We start from the raw sequence: 15,273 nt of genomic DNA, 5'->3' as shown, positions 1-15,273 counted from the left end.
TCTAGTGCCAAAAGGCTTATTTTGGTCTTGCTTGCTTGCTTATCTGTAACTTGCCTCTCTGATGGTGAGAACCTGACTTCTACCATCTGTCATCCTGCTCCTTTCTTGCTTAGTTCAGCTATGCCTGTATATCAGTATAAGAATTCTCAGCCCATACCCCTTTGTTTCCCAGTTACTTAGACCATCTCCTCCACCCCTGTGCATTCAGTATGGTTTTGCCATATGTTTATAATGGGTTAAATTCATTTGTCACTGTTGACATTCCATCCTGGGATTCCTCCACCTACTTAGTTCATGTTTTGTTTTGTTCTATTGTAAGTTCTTCTACACATTCCCTCTATAATCCTCAGTTATTCCTGCCTCCTTCAAGTCTTATCTGTCTTCTATTATTGTAACCACTGATTTGTTCACCATCTCTACAGCTGTTTCTTTTCCAACATGCTGTGTCATTGCAATTGTATAGGATATAGCCTTTTCTGACTGGCTTCTTTCACTTAGCAGTATGCATGTAAAGTTCATCCATATCTTTTCATAGCTTGTTTCATTTTAGTACTGAATAACAACCCATAGTAGAGATATACCACTATTTACCCATTCACCTGTTGAAAGATACCTTGGTAGCCTCCAGCTGTTGGTGAATATGAATCAAGGTGCTTTAAACATTTACCCTACAGATTTTTGTGCAGGCGTAGGTTTTCACCTTACTTGGATAAATAGCTTAGGTGCGTGCTTGCTGGTTCATATGGCAAGTCTATGTTTAACTTTGCAAGAAACTGCCAAGCTGTCCTCTAAAGTGACAGTACTACTGTGCATTCCCACCAGCAATGAATGAGAGTTCCTGTTGCTTCACATCTTTGTCAGTGATTGGTATTGTCAGTTTCTTTCTTTTTTTTTTTTTTTAATTCAGACATTCTAATAGGTGTGTATTGGTTTCTGGTGGTTTTCTTTTGCATCCCCTTACTGAAGGCAGAACCTCACACATACCAGGCAAATGTTTCACCACTGAATTACACCCCAAACCATTGTTTATTTCTTATTTTATATTCTCTGGTGAAATTTGTTCATATTTTTCCCCAATTTAAAATTTGAGTGGTTTGCATTCTTATTGTTGACATTTAATGAGCTCTTTATATAATCTGGATACAAATATTATATATATGATTCTGCAAATATTTTTTCCCAGTCTGTGGTTTGTCTTTTCCTTTTCGCCCTAGGGTTGTTTGTAGAATAAAGATACTAGTAATTTTATAAAGTTCAACTCATTCATTTTTTTTCTTTTATAGATTATGCTTTGGTGACCTTTCCCTAAGTCTTCCAAGAGTTTTACAGTTTTAGCCTTACATTTAGGACTTTTCTCCATTTTGAGTTCATTTATCTATGGTGTGAGATTAGGACATGATTTTTTTCTTTGACATGTGGATATTCAGTTGCCTTAGCACTGTTTGTTGACAAGGCTATTGTCGCGATGGAGAAAGGTGTGACTATGTAGTCGAGGGGAGAAATAAAGAATGTCCACACACTAATGCCCTTTTCAGTGCTTTATTCACTCAAATTACTCAATAAAATTTCACTCTATAGGTTCTTAATCAAGAAAATGACAATCCTTAATGCTGGGCACTGCAACAGACATAATCAATACACAGCAAACAATTCTAGATTAATTCTAAGCACAGCAAACACACTTAGTCATGACAGGCTCATGACAATTCCCTCTGCATGCTAAGCTCAAGTGCCAGATCTAAAGTCTCAAGCCTTAGGCTTTAAGTCGGGTAGATGTCCACTCACTCAGACCATAGTGATCAGATCAGGAACCAAGGCAGGCTTCTCCTGGGGTGGAGCTGATGGCCCGCTGGGGAGAGGGTCGTAGGGAGAAGTTGTGACTCTCACCAGGGTCAAGATGTAGCTGTAGAGTTTGACAGCAGTGAGGACAACGCAGAGGCAAATGATGAGAAGAGTTGGGGTGTCAGTCCAGGTCCTCATCAGGCTCTCCAGCGTGAGGGCATCAGTGTTAGCTGGATGAAGTCTGTTCATTTGCTCCATCATTTATGCTAAGTCTGGGGGCTTCTACCTACCCTTTGAATCCCTATCAGCCATTACTGCGTTTCTCAGTGACGTCTTTCATTCTGGGGTCAGGACATCTGGTCTAGTGGTTTCCACCCTGATCTCTTGCCTCTGACTTTATCAGGGCAAAGGCAAATGACAAGTGACTTCACTCTGAGTTTTGTCAGGGTTGTGAAAAGTGACTTTATTTTATCAGGCTATGCCTGATAACAATATTGGAGGGCTCTGTAGGCGTGCCTGGTGGGGACTGTAGTTTTATTTTAAAATGGTGTTAGGCTAAGGCCCTTCTTAGGTTAAGGCCATCCTTACAGCTATCCTTTCCTCCTTTGAATCATCTTGGCTCCTTGGTTGAAAGCCAGTTGACATAAATGTAAGTGTTCATGTGTAGAATCTTAGTTCTGCTCTAGTATCTCTATGGTTGTCCTTCATCCTGTACTAGACTCTGCTGGGCCTATATTTAGCTTCAGGATGACTAGGAATATGTAAAGAGTTTTTTAAGCTCTCTGCAGTTGCTTCACCTCCCCATTTCCCTATTAGATCTTAGCCAGGTAACTGGTTGGTGTCTTGCTCAGGTGAAAGAAACTGCTGGCCCTCCCTATTCACTTAACTCCAAGATTTCCATGTTACCTGACAGTGCTCCAAGTCAAGTCCGTCTCCTTTGGCATCTACAGCATGGTTGCTGGGTTTTATGGTATCCAGGGAACAATCTGTTAAAAGACCTAGGGGGAGGGAAAATGAGGGCAGTCCTGAGCAAAAATGCCTCTGACTCAAGCTGCTCTGACTGAAAGTAAAGCAGTTTCTAGTTTCTAAGGAGAGAATGTGTTCTCCTCACTCTCTCATGTTAGAAGTCCTTTCCCCTTGTATATTTTGAAACTGGAATATTCTTTCTCCTTACCTCCCATCAATTTCAGGCCCTCATCTCCTCTCCATGGATTTTCCCCTAACCTCTTATCTGGTCTCCTTGATCCAGTTTGCCTTCCGTGCAGCTTCCAGAGAACCATCAACAACATGAGTCTGATCATGTGTCACTCCTCTGTTTAAAAGTACTGCATAATAATGAACATATAGCCCAGTTAAAACTGAGTGTAACATTTGAATAGACTCTTCATAGAGGAGATTATTATACTCAAAATCAATGTTTTTCAAGGAAATACACATTAAAATCACAATAATATACTACAACTCACCTATCAGAATAGCTAAAATGAAAAGAAAATACTGATAATATCAGATGTTGATAAGGATGTGAGACAACTGAAATTCTCATGCATTGTTGGTAAAATTTCTTAGAAAACTAAATATACACCTACCTAGTGACCCAACAATTTTAGAAATGAGGGCTATGTAAAAAATATAAACCTGTTGATCCTGTGATCCACATTAGGGGTGGGATCATGGCATGGGATAAAACATGTGAGGGAGCCCAGGACTTCCCAGAAGGTGTGGGTAAGGGTGCAGTGTGAGGGGAGGTGAACTCTGTGTCTGACCTGTAAATCCAGCTTTCTCTCAGTTGAGCTCCAGGGTGCTTGTGGGAGATGGGGTAGCAGAAGTAACAGGAAGTTTCTGTGTGACCTCAGTCCTGTCCTCTACTACACTGAAGCTCTGTCCTTAAGGGTGCTGGTATATTGTAGCCTTTTCATGAAGTGATTACCTTACCTTGACCTTCCTCTGGTCCTTGTGTCTGTTCTCAATTGGCAGAACATCATGGCAGGAGAGTGTGGCAGAGGGAGGCAGCTGACATGATCAGGAAGCAGAGAGACTCCACTTACCAGATACAGAATATATACCCCAAAGGCATGCCCCCAATAATGACCTCCTCTCACTACACCCCACCTGCCTCAGTTAATTACCACTCAGTTAATCCATCAGTGATTAATTCAATGATTAGGTTAAGGCCATAACCCAATCATTTCTCCTCCAAACTTTGCATTGTCTCACACGTGAGCTTTTGGGGGACACCTCACATCCAAAACAATACACTTTATTTATTAATTTAATTTTATTTTGCACTTCTGCCATTTAATTTTAGATAATGAAAAATACATTTATAAACTATCTGAAAGCCCAAACTGTGTCTCATTGAAGTCCAGAATACTCACAAATGTATTTAAACACCTGAACATCTTCCGCTAACAGTTCTATATACAGTTATCCTTCTGTTATATGACTCTCTGTGTCCTTGGCAACTGAATGTGTCATTCCTCACCATGAGCCAGGGCTTGGGCTGCTATCAGAGAATGGCATCTGCATGCATTGTGTCCTTGCCTCCCCAGGTGTGTGGCTGTATAGAACTCAAGGCTGTGTATGTGTACATTGTTGTTTTTGTATTTGAGCTGCTGGGGTGTCTGACACTACTTTGAAAATGGGGCTTATTACAATGTGTTAGTCCATTTTCTATTGCTGTAACAGAATAACTAAGAATGGGTAATTAATAAAGGAAAGATGTTGATTTACCTTACAGTTCTGGAGGCTAGAAGCTTGAGATTGGACAACCCCCTCTAGTAAGGCCCCATGTTGTATTATAATAGGGCAGAGAAGTGGAAGTGCAAGTAGACACCTACAGATGAGTCAAAACACAGTATAACAACCTGCTCTTGTGCTAACTAATCCATCCCCAGGACAAAAGACTTAATCCTTTTTCAAGACCTAATCATGTCTTAAAGGCCCCACCTCCCAGCACTGCCAGTGGCAATCAGATTTCAACACCGGTTTCCAAGGGGACAAACCATATTGAAACCATTGCATACAACTCTCTCACTAGCCAGTGCCTCCTGTTCTACAGGGTCCCTATAACTATGGTGGTCAGCATAACTGTAGCTGCCCTTATAGTGGTGGTGGTTGCTACAGGGTTCCTGTAGCTCTGGGACCTGATGTGGCAGGTGCTTACTGTTGCTACAGTGGCTATCGTTAGATCAGAGGTTCCTAGAGCTATAGCAGTCTGTGCTGAAAGCAAGTTGCAGCATGAAGTACACTGTACAGGGAAATTTCTGGTGTGACAGAAGAGTACCATAGTCCCTTTAGTATATAATCATGAACTCGGAAGGCAGGTGGGATAAAATGTACTGTATTAGAAAATGAAGATCTTGCCAATGACTTGTGAAATAGCCTCTTGGAGAGAAATAGATCGTATGGGGCTTACATATTTACAAGTTTTCTAGAATTCTGTAAAAAAAAGGTGTACATATGTAAAAAATTATATAAAAAAGTTTGTTGTTGTGCCATCTAGGGAGAAGGGCCAATAATACTTTGGAATATAAACTGGAAGTTCTTTTTCTATGCACAAATATACATTTGTAAAGAAGTGTGTCTGTGATCCTTGTATTCTTTTACCACCAGTTTTTATTCAACCATGGTCTATTGTTGAAATGTGTTCTATAATACCCTGTCAGTGACAACATGATATTATGTTATACCATCATGTCTTTAACCAGCTACCTGTTTTTGTACAGAGGGGTTCCCCCAGCTTTTGCTACTGTACACAGTGTCAAGATGAGCATTGTCATGCTGAATATGCAAAAGCACAGTTGTTTCTGTCAGTTAAATTCCTAACAGTCAAATTGCTAGGTCATAGAAGGTATCTGTTTTTAAAGATGAGACTTTGCATGGCACAGCCAAGTAATATTCCATTAAGGTTGTACCATCTTGCATTTCAACCATGAGGAAGCAAGTAGATGCCTTTTTTCTTAGACCTTTTGCCTCCATCAACATCACGGTTTTGTAATCTCTGTAAAATCATTCAGAGCAAAACACTGTCCTGTTCAAATTTTCATTTTTTTAATTCAAAAGAAGTGAAACTTTTTATATGTCTTATTGGACAATATATTTTGTGAATTGCCTGTCCATGTCTTGGCCCAATTTTCTCATAGGTAAGGGTTCATTTTACATTATGGATTAGGAAGCCTTTTGCATATATTCTAAAAATATTTCATTTATTCAGTCAAACAACTTTGCATTTTTTCTACTTTTTAGTTTTTATGAATGTTGCTGTTATGAATATTGGCATACAAATTTTTATGTGGACATATGTCTTGAATATATATCTGTCTTGGTCTGTTTTCTGTTGGTGTGACTGATGATCACAGACTGGGTAATTTGTTAAGAATAGAGGTTTATCAAAGGCTGATTGTTCTCTCTGATTTGTGGATGCTAAACCACAAAAAAGAAGGGTAGGGAAGAGAAGAATAGAATCCATCGGATTAGACAATGGGTAGGGAGGGGAGAGGGGAATGGGAAGAACAACAGAATTAAATGGACATAACTTTCCTAGCCTTGTATTTGAATATACAATACAACCAGGGTAACTCTACATCATGAACAACCACAAGAACAGGATCGTAATTAGAATAAGTTGTCCTCCATGTATGTGTAATATGCCAAAATACATTCTACTGTCATACATACATAAGTAAAAATAACAAATAAAAAAGAATTGAGGTTTATTTAGTACCAAGTTCTGGAGGCTGGGAGGTCTAACGGCATGATGCTGACATATGCTCATCATCTGATGAGGGCTTTCTTGCTGGATCATGACATGGCTGAGGCCTTCATGTGGCAGGACAGAATGAACATGGTAGCCTTGGTCCCTCTTCCTCTTTTTTTTTTTTTAAATTTTTGTTCTTTTAGTTATAATGACAGTGGAGTGTATTTTGACATATTGTATATACATGGAATGGATAATTAATAAAGGAAAGATGTTTATTTACCTTACAGTTCTGGAGGCTGGAACTGCCCATTCTTGGGCTTGTACATGATGTGGTGATTCACTGATCATGTATTCATATATGAGCATAGGACAGTTGTGTCCAGTACATTCTACTGTCTTTCCCATTCCCATCCCACCCTCCTCCCTTTCTTCCCCTATGTCTAATCCACTGAACCTGCACCCTCCCTCCCTGGCCTTCTTTTAATCAGTCCACTAATGCCATCATGGGGACCCACCCTCCTGACCTCATCTAACCTTGATTACCCCCTGAATATCCCACCTCCAAATACCATTGACATATGACTTTGGGGATTAAGTTTCCAGTACATGGATTCCTGGGGGTACTTTCAAACAGTTTAACAGTTGCCCTTACTAATGTATAAGAGAATTTCAGTTTTCCTCATCCTTTTCTTTCTCCTTTCTTCTTTTTTGTGGCATTTCATTATGATTTTGGGGTGCCTTTCCTGAGTTACATGGACTGATTTTTCAGGTGCTTATTGGCTATTTGTGTGTCTTTTTGACCATCAAATCCTTTGCCTAGTTTTATTTTTTTATATTTTATTTAAATATTTTTTATTTGTAGATGGACACAATACCTTTATTTTATTTGTTTATTTTTATGTGGTGCTGAGAATCAAACCCAGTGCCTCTACCACTGAGCACTCTACCACTGAGCCCCAGCCCCGGCCCCAGCCTTTGCCTATTTTTAAATTGAATTATTGGTCTTATTATTGAGTTGTTAGGAATTCTTTATATATTCTCAATATAAGTCCCTTATCAGATATATAATTTACCAATATTTTCTCCCATTCTATGAGCCATCTTTCACTTTCTTGATGATGTCCTTTGAAACACAAAACGTTTTTAATTTTTATAAAATTCAGTTTATTTTTCCTTTTGTTTCTTGTTCTCTTAATACTAAAGTTTTTACATGTGGTACACTCTTTCCCATTTTGTGTTTCCTGCTTTATGATCATGTTTGAAAGTCATTCCTTACCCCTAAGATAATATAAATGTTGTCCTAAAATTTCTTTTAGTGCTTTTATGGCTTCATCCATTTTATTTTTATTGGGAACTCATTTTCTTGGATGGTACTGAGTTGTATCACTTTATTTTATGCCGGTGGTTTTTTTGCTTGTCCCAAGACCATCTTTTGAGCAGAGTGCACTGTGTAGAGGAGCTGGATTCAGCTTGAGCTCAGGTAAAGTAACCAGAGATCAGTGGCCAAAGAGCTATCAAAGCCAGGACCTTGGCGTGGCTAACTCCAGTAACAAGGTTCATGCAACTCAACTGGACAGGATTTGGGGTGATGAGCTTTATTTTTCTATTTTTCCTCTAGCCTCACAGGATGAGATCCCTTTTTTGGAGAGGAAAGAATTACAGTTTTGGTTATCATCTTAAGTCGGTGTTTCCTATAATCACAGCTAGATAATCAGGAGCTTAAGTGTTTGGATCTGTTGGCCAGTCTCTCTGTGCACCCCTGGGGGGAGATGAGGAAGTGAGCAGGCTTGGGACTACACTCAGCTTCATTCTCTCTTTATGTTAAAGAATTACCTAGAGCTGGGTGCAGTGGTAGGATCCTGTAGTCCCAGCAGCTCAGGAGGCTGAGGCAGGAGGATTGTAAGTTCAAAGCCAGACTCAGCAATAGTTAGGCACTAAGCAACTCAGTGAGACCCTGTCTCTAAATAAAATTCAAAACAGGGATGGGATGTTGCTCAGTGGTCAAGTGCCCCTGAGTTCAATCCCTGGTACACACCCCCTCCCTCAAAAATAATTACTAAGAGGGTTCAAAACCTGGAAATCTAGCCACTTGAATGTGTCAACAGAGGGAGCCTATGTGGATATCTGCCTTTATCCTTGGCAATAGCCACCTCTAGAACAGCAGAGGGGACCAATGACAGGCCAGCATTGTAGTTCTGCAAGCACTCACTGGTGACCTTGTTGCCACTCACACATTAGTGTATATGGTGACTCCTACACTTCTTCCCACTCTGCTTTCTCCAACAATAGCAAGTGTGTTTGTTAGAAATGCTGTGTTATTTGTTTTGTGCATAGCTGTTCATAGCCAATCTGAGATCTTTATAAGATGCATCTGATTCCATGATTCAGTCCTAGGTGGGAGAATAACAAATCTCATTTTCTCCTGCCCTTTGACTCTTTTTTTTCAAAAATAGATTTTATTTTTTGGAGCATCTTTAGATTCACAGCAAAATGAGTGCAAAGTACAGGGAGTTCCCATATAGCCACTGTCCCTCACCAACCCCCCGCAATCATTGCCCCCCCCCACATGGTACACTTTTTACATTCCATTAGCCTACACCTCCCAAGACTCTTTGATTAGTAAAGAAAATGTCAGAACCCATAGCCTCCAACACCACAGGTTGGATTCCCCTAAGAACTCTGGGCCCAGAAAAAATCATCTCCTTCCATCAATGAGCATTTGGTCCTAAAAGGAAGAGGGTGACAAGAAGTACAAACTCAGGGCTAATTAATGTCCTGAATTAGTACCAATTGCTTGTCAGGGAGTGTTGTGTGTGTGTGTGTGTGTATGTGTGTGTGTGTGTAGAGCTCTGTGGAGTTGTATCACAGGTGTTGACTGGTGTTACTATTACTATGGTGGAGATGAACAGTTCTGTCATCACAAGGATTCTCCATGTCACCCACTTAGAAACACAGCCAAATCTTTCCCCCTCTATCCTCAACCCCTGTCAACATTCCTATGGGGGACACATGGTGTTGTCATTCAGTCAGGCCTGCCCTGTACTCAACCTCTGCTGCCTGCCAGCCTCTGCTCCCTCCCTTGTAGGTGGGGTGCTAAGTGCAGCTGCCCCATTGGACAGCAGAGAGAAAAACTAGGGAGCTAACTGAATGATGAGCAATTCTACCCTGAAGCCTGGGCTTTGCAGGTGACGAGCATAAAGAAACAGGCCCTGCCATCCACATCGCTGCAGGTTCACAGCAGACACTGTTTTTGTCCTTTCTCCAGGTGGTGGTGGCTATGGCAGCAGTGATGACCCTGGATCTGGTGAGTATCTGTACCCTAAGGTTTCATTGGAAGCCATAAGGAAAATAGTGCTGTCCCACAGCTGGTCTCAGGGTGTACCCTGCCCTTTCCCTGAATGTTTTCAGCAGAAGCCATAAGGCAAATAGCAGAGGGGTGCAGTCTTTAAAAGGAACTAGCATGAAGATCTGAATCCCAGGGGAGGTGGTCCAATGAGGGGGACTGTTGACCCAAGACCCAGAGCTGTGGCTGGGCCTTAGTAAGAGCGGGGACAGTACCATTTCCATGTCTACATTTCAAGTTCCTCAAAATGCAAGTCTTTATAGAAGACCAAAAGTATTTGGCAAATCCAAGGAGCACTGTGTCACTGTCATGCCTTGGACATCCATGGCTTAGCCTTCTTGCATGGACATGGGGGTTACGGCATCTGCACCAGCTTAGTTCGGGGCAAGTAGAGAAACCCACTCCTGAGCTAAGATCCAAGGTGCTCTGCAAAAGCTCTCCCTGTTCTTTTGTGCCCAGGCATGTCAGCAGAGACTGGCACCATCGCTGGAGTAGCCAGTGCCCTGGCCATGGCCCTGATTGGTGCTGTGTCCAGCTACATCTCCTACCAGCAGAAGAAGTTTTGCTTCAGCATTCAGCGTAAGTGCACCTGAACAGTGAAGGGGTCAGTGTAGACACATCCCTCCCACATCTGGCCCCACACTAGCTTCTAAGTGTACTGCCTGGGCCACGGTGTGGGGTACCCTTTTAAAATCCACAGGGACAAATTGAGGTCCAACTGAAGTGTACACCAGTCTGTGACAACAGATGGGAGTTTTCCAGGTGACCTTGACATTCCAGGGGCCCCAGTACTCAGAGGCTATATGGAGACAGAGCTCAGTGACCATTGTGGCATTTCCTTCCCTAGAATGGAAAGGGCCCTGGGATATCCTTATGGCCTCTGATCACATTCAAGGGGATGTGGGGCTACCAGAGGCTCTAGGTCAACAGCTCCCTCTCCTGCTTACCAGAAGGCCATACTTTCTCGGGGATTTTAAACATAGCAGCAAATGCCATTGGGCAAGCCAGGGCTCTTATGATTCTGAAAACATCCCCTTTCTGATGCTAAAAGGTTGCTATGGGGCCACACCCACTCCTGCCCTCACATCTTTTGCTGCTGTGACTAACAGACCTGACCAGAACAACTGTTGAGAAGGAAAATTTTATTTGAGGGCTCAGGATTTTCAGAGGTCCTAGTCTTTAGAAGGCTGGCTCCATTCCTTGGGGCTCAAGGTGAAACAGAACATCATGGCAGAAGAGCATGACAGAGGGAAGCAGCCCACATGATGATCGGAAAACAGAGAGAGAGACTCCACTCACTAGACACAAATATGAACCTAAAACCATGCCCTCTATGCCCACCTCCTCCAGCCTCACCCTACCAGCCTTCACTTACCACACAGTTAATCCTGATCAGGGGATGAATTCACTGATTGGGTTGAGACTCTCAACAATCCAATCTTTTCTCCTTTGAACCTTCTTGCACTGTCTCACACCTGAGCAATCCAAACCATATCCACATCCGAACCATAACAGTGGACCCCAAAACTAGTGGGAGGTCTGCACATTTACTGGAGGTCTAGAAGTGTCACATGGCGTACCTCTTTGTCCTGTTGTTCTGCTCTTTTCCCTTCCTACGTACATGGGGAGGCAAGGAGAGGAACTGCCACTCTGTGCTTGGTCCTTAGCCATGGAGGTACTCAGACAAGAAGCCCTCTAACTTGGGAGGCAACAGGTTTCACCAACAAGGTTTGCCAAACAAGCAGTCTCGACCTGCACAACTGTTGCATTATCCTGTGGCTGTTGGGACAAAGAACCACAGTCTGAGTAGCTTAAAACAACTGAGACTCATTCTCACAGTTTTGGAGGCTGAAAATCTGAGGGCAAGATGTCAGCAGGGCCGTAATCCTTTTGGAGGCTCTAGGAAACGATTCTTCCATGCCTCTTACAGTTTCTGGGGGTTCCAAATGTTCTTTGGCTTGTGGCCATGTTGCTCAGTCCAGAAAGATCTCACCTTGAGAGGCTTAATAAGTAGTAGACTTCACTTTAGTGGTTTCAGACTCTTCTCCTGGAACCCTGGGACTTCTATGAGACTGGTGGCACAAACCTAAGCTTCCCAGGGCCCTATGACTGACTAGAGTGTGAAAAGTCTTATCAAGTTATCTCTATGCCCTGAAAAGTACACCCTGGAGTTCTGACTGGTAGGAGGAGCACTGAGGTGTGAGCTCACTCAGGTCCACTCAGGTCCATTCTCATACTTGACGGTGAAGAGGTTGGGGCCTGAGAGATGAAGTGATGTGGTCCAACTCCAAGTAGACCCTGATGACCCCATTTTACAAAAGGACTAGAGCTGGGTGAATGCAGATCATTCATTCACACCCAGAGCCTCAGGACTGTTCCTGTGGGTGAGAAGCCAGCCCTGTGCCTCAGCCTGGCAAGGGCAGGGCAACAGATGGCCAAGAGGACTTGGGTTGAACAGACAGGGTGGGTCTTCTGGACCTCAGCTGTATGAACAAATCTTGTGACCAAATAAGGTCAGAGCCACCCAGGTAGGAATAGAGAGGAGGAAAATGGGTTGATTTCCAAAACATAGAATAAACATCTTGATTGGATGTGTTTACAGGGACACTAAGGTAAAAGGAAAATACATTGTCTTCACACTTGTTTAATAAACAAACAGGTGTGAGGTTTCACACACTGAATTAGCAGGCAAAGTGGCTGGTTCCAGAGGGAACTCTCCCCCACTCTGTTGATCTTGGACTTTACTGCCCTTCTTTGTCAACCCCCCTCTTTCCCTGGGTGTCTGTCTCCCGAAGGTAAAGGCCTGGGATTCCCTCCTGTGCCCGACCTGTGTACTCCCAACCTTGGGACCTGTGCCACCCAATGTGTCTCCTCTGGGCCACAGCTCTCTCACTGTTGCCATGGCCACTGCCTGTCCAGGCCCAGGTCTTCTTCCATCTCCTAGCTGGATGGTTTCATCTGCCTCCTGCCTGCCCCTCTCCCCTCCCATAATTCTCCCTCTTCAAGAAGGACCTGTTTAAAATGCCTGGACCTCGTGTTTCCGGCTGCCCTCAAGTTATGTTCCAGGCCCTGAGCTTGGCATTCAAAGCCCACTATGGTGTGGCTCCTCCCTGTCCCTTGAAGCCTTCTCTACAGCCATACCCGCTTCCCTGGATGCCCTGCCCTCTCCACCCTGCAGCCTCTGTCTCCAGAGAGCTCCTCTTGTCCTCTGGCCCAGAGCATTTCCTCTCAGGAATCCTTCCCCAGGACCAGCCTGTGGCTGCACTGGCTGCACTTTTTTTTGTGCTGCCACAACGCCCCCTGCTGACTTTGCCAGAACCTGCAGGGCCAGTGGGTTTGTGTCTGACTACACCCCAACCCTGCATTTCTCTGGACTGTCCATTCCATAGGGACTGTTGTGCTTCATGTACTGATGTGCTAATGATATATAGTCCAGGCCAGGATCAGAAACAGTCTTGAGGATATTTGTAGGGTGGCTAACCTCATAGACACTGTTTCTGTGGAGGGCCTGCTTCCACCTTCTATGTGGGCCTCAGGTGCTCTTGGTCACTACTGCTACCAAAGGAGCCCATGCTTTGGGGACTGTCAGCTTCCCCTGTCTGCCTCCAGTGCCAGTGGTCAGTGTGTCTCACAGAAAGCCCAAGAGTTTGGTTGCCAGGAGCTGAGTTCTTACTCCAGGGTTCTAAGATTCGTGTCTTGCCTTCAGATGCAGCGGAAGGTCAAGGTAACAACGTGCTTTGATTTACTTATGTTCCTTGTGCTTTGTCCTTGGACACCTCATCATTCCTCCCCCTCCCTTGCCTCATCTTGCTCTTTCTCATGCTCCCCACCCCATCCTCTTCCCTGGCACTCACCAACTTGGCTGCAACCACAACCATCTTTAGCTTTCCCTGATATGTGTGTGAGGATGCCACTTGCCAGACCCTCTGTCCCCAGGCCTGTGTGGCTGGGGGTCAGGGATGGGGCAGGATCAGAGAGGACACTGAGATGCCCCCTAGTGGCCATCCCTGAGGAGCAAGTACAGGCAGAAGGCAATCTCCTAGCCCCCACCCATCAGGGCTGGGCCCTCCCCTGCCTGGCTGTGCATGGGGCTGGCCACCTGTGCCAAAGAGCAATGACTGCATTTTTCAAAGGCTCATCTGGCTTCCATCTTGAGCCCTTGGCCTGGGATGATAGTGTGACTTGTGCTAGTGCTTGGTCAATTGGTCTATTAGAACCACAATTTTCCTGCAGGGCCTGGGTTACCAAGAGATGAGACAAGGTCTGTGGATTCTCCTTTAGCAGCAGCAGGTGTGCTGTCCACTACAAGCCTCTGCTGGACTGAAGAGGATGCTTTGTTGAATCTCTGCATTCTAGTTAGCCAACTAGACTAGAGCAGCTGCCAGTAGATCCTGGGCCCTTCCAGCTTGGGTGGGGACAGCAGTTATTCCTGCTGCCAGGAGAAGCCATTTGGTTTCTCGGTGCAGGTGCTGCTGGGAAGGCCATGTGTTGGCAGGAGGCTTTGTTGGCATCTCCACAGTGAGCTCCATTCAGCCATCTGCCCCCTCCCTGTGCTGCATCCATCAGTCACTCATGTGGCACTTGGCTCTCTCACTACCTCCCTGGTCCCTGGGTCACACATGGGACCTGTGGATGGTGCTGAGCCCTGCTGTCTGGTGCCTCCTCTTCTGAGCAGAGCTGCCCTATAGGGACAGGGTGTCAGCGGCCTTTGATGCATAATATTTCATCTCTGAGGCACTGATGAGTACTCCTGAGCAGTGCAGTTCCAGATGGACAGTTTCAGTTGAGATAAAGGATGTCCAGGTTGTCCAGGACAGGGGTCTGAAGTGGGCAGCTACTGTAATGGAGGACTCGGTCAGCAGTGCTGAGTCACAGGGGGCCCCTTTATTTCCATGCCCATCACTAACACTGCCATCCGCCCTTTCCAGAGGGTCTCAATGCAGACTACGTGAAAGGGGAGAACCTGGAAGCCGTTGTATGTGAGGAACCCCAAGGTGAGGACATCTTGGTTACTATTCCTTGCTGAAAGTCTCCTAGTTGGTGGCCCCAGCACTGAGCAGAACTGGGCTAGGGAAGCATAGAATGACCAGCCAGAGTAGAAGGCCACAAATGCCCAGGTGTGCCTGATCAGCCAGCGTCTTCTGGCTTCAGGAGACTGGCATTGCTGGGATGACAGAGCATCTGGTGCCATGTCAGCGACTTTTGGGCACTCCTGCTATTCTTGCTCTTGATTGATCTGAGCTAGAGCACCAGGTACCTCTCTGTTCCCTGTTGGCAGAAAGGGACATGTCCTGGACACATTTAGATAGAGCTGTGGGAAGACTTTTCACCTAGATCTATAGCCTTTTGATTTGAAAATTGCCAAAGGCAGGGCGGGTACATGGTTAAAACCCAGACCTTCTCAGCCTTCCCTTCCTGGCTCAGTGAGCACTTTTGGGCTTCAGGA

General features: G+C 44.5%; 1 protein-coding gene across 2 annotated transcripts in view; it reads left to right on the top strand.

Annotated features, from left to right (window-relative positions):
- The window catches only part of Cd99l2 (CD99 molecule like 2), a 115,834-nt gene that overhangs the window by 83,933 nt on the left and 16,628 nt on the right, over positions 1 to 15,273 (top strand). Inside the window, exons 8-10 of one of the 2 annotated variants that reach the window (XM_027954487.2) lie at positions 9,750 to 9,788; positions 10,287 to 10,406; positions 14,756 to 14,821. In XM_027954487.2, the coding sequence (XP_027810288.1) occupies positions 9,750 to 9,788; positions 10,287 to 10,406; positions 14,756 to 14,821 (225 nt within the window). The remainder of the gene's footprint in view (positions 1 to 9,749; positions 9,789 to 10,286; positions 10,407 to 14,755; positions 14,822 to 15,273) is intronic. The other variant, XM_071606594.1, reaches the window with a different exon arrangement.

This window comes from Marmota flaviventris, chromosome X (assembly GCF_047511675.1).
Source record: "Marmota flaviventris isolate mMarFla1 chromosome X, mMarFla1.hap1, whole genome shotgun sequence".
NCBI lineage: Eukaryota > Metazoa > Chordata > Mammalia > Rodentia > Sciuridae > Marmota > Marmota flaviventris.
The sequence above is the reverse complement of the archived record's forward strand: the minus strand, read 5'-3'. Positions and strand labels throughout refer to the sequence as shown.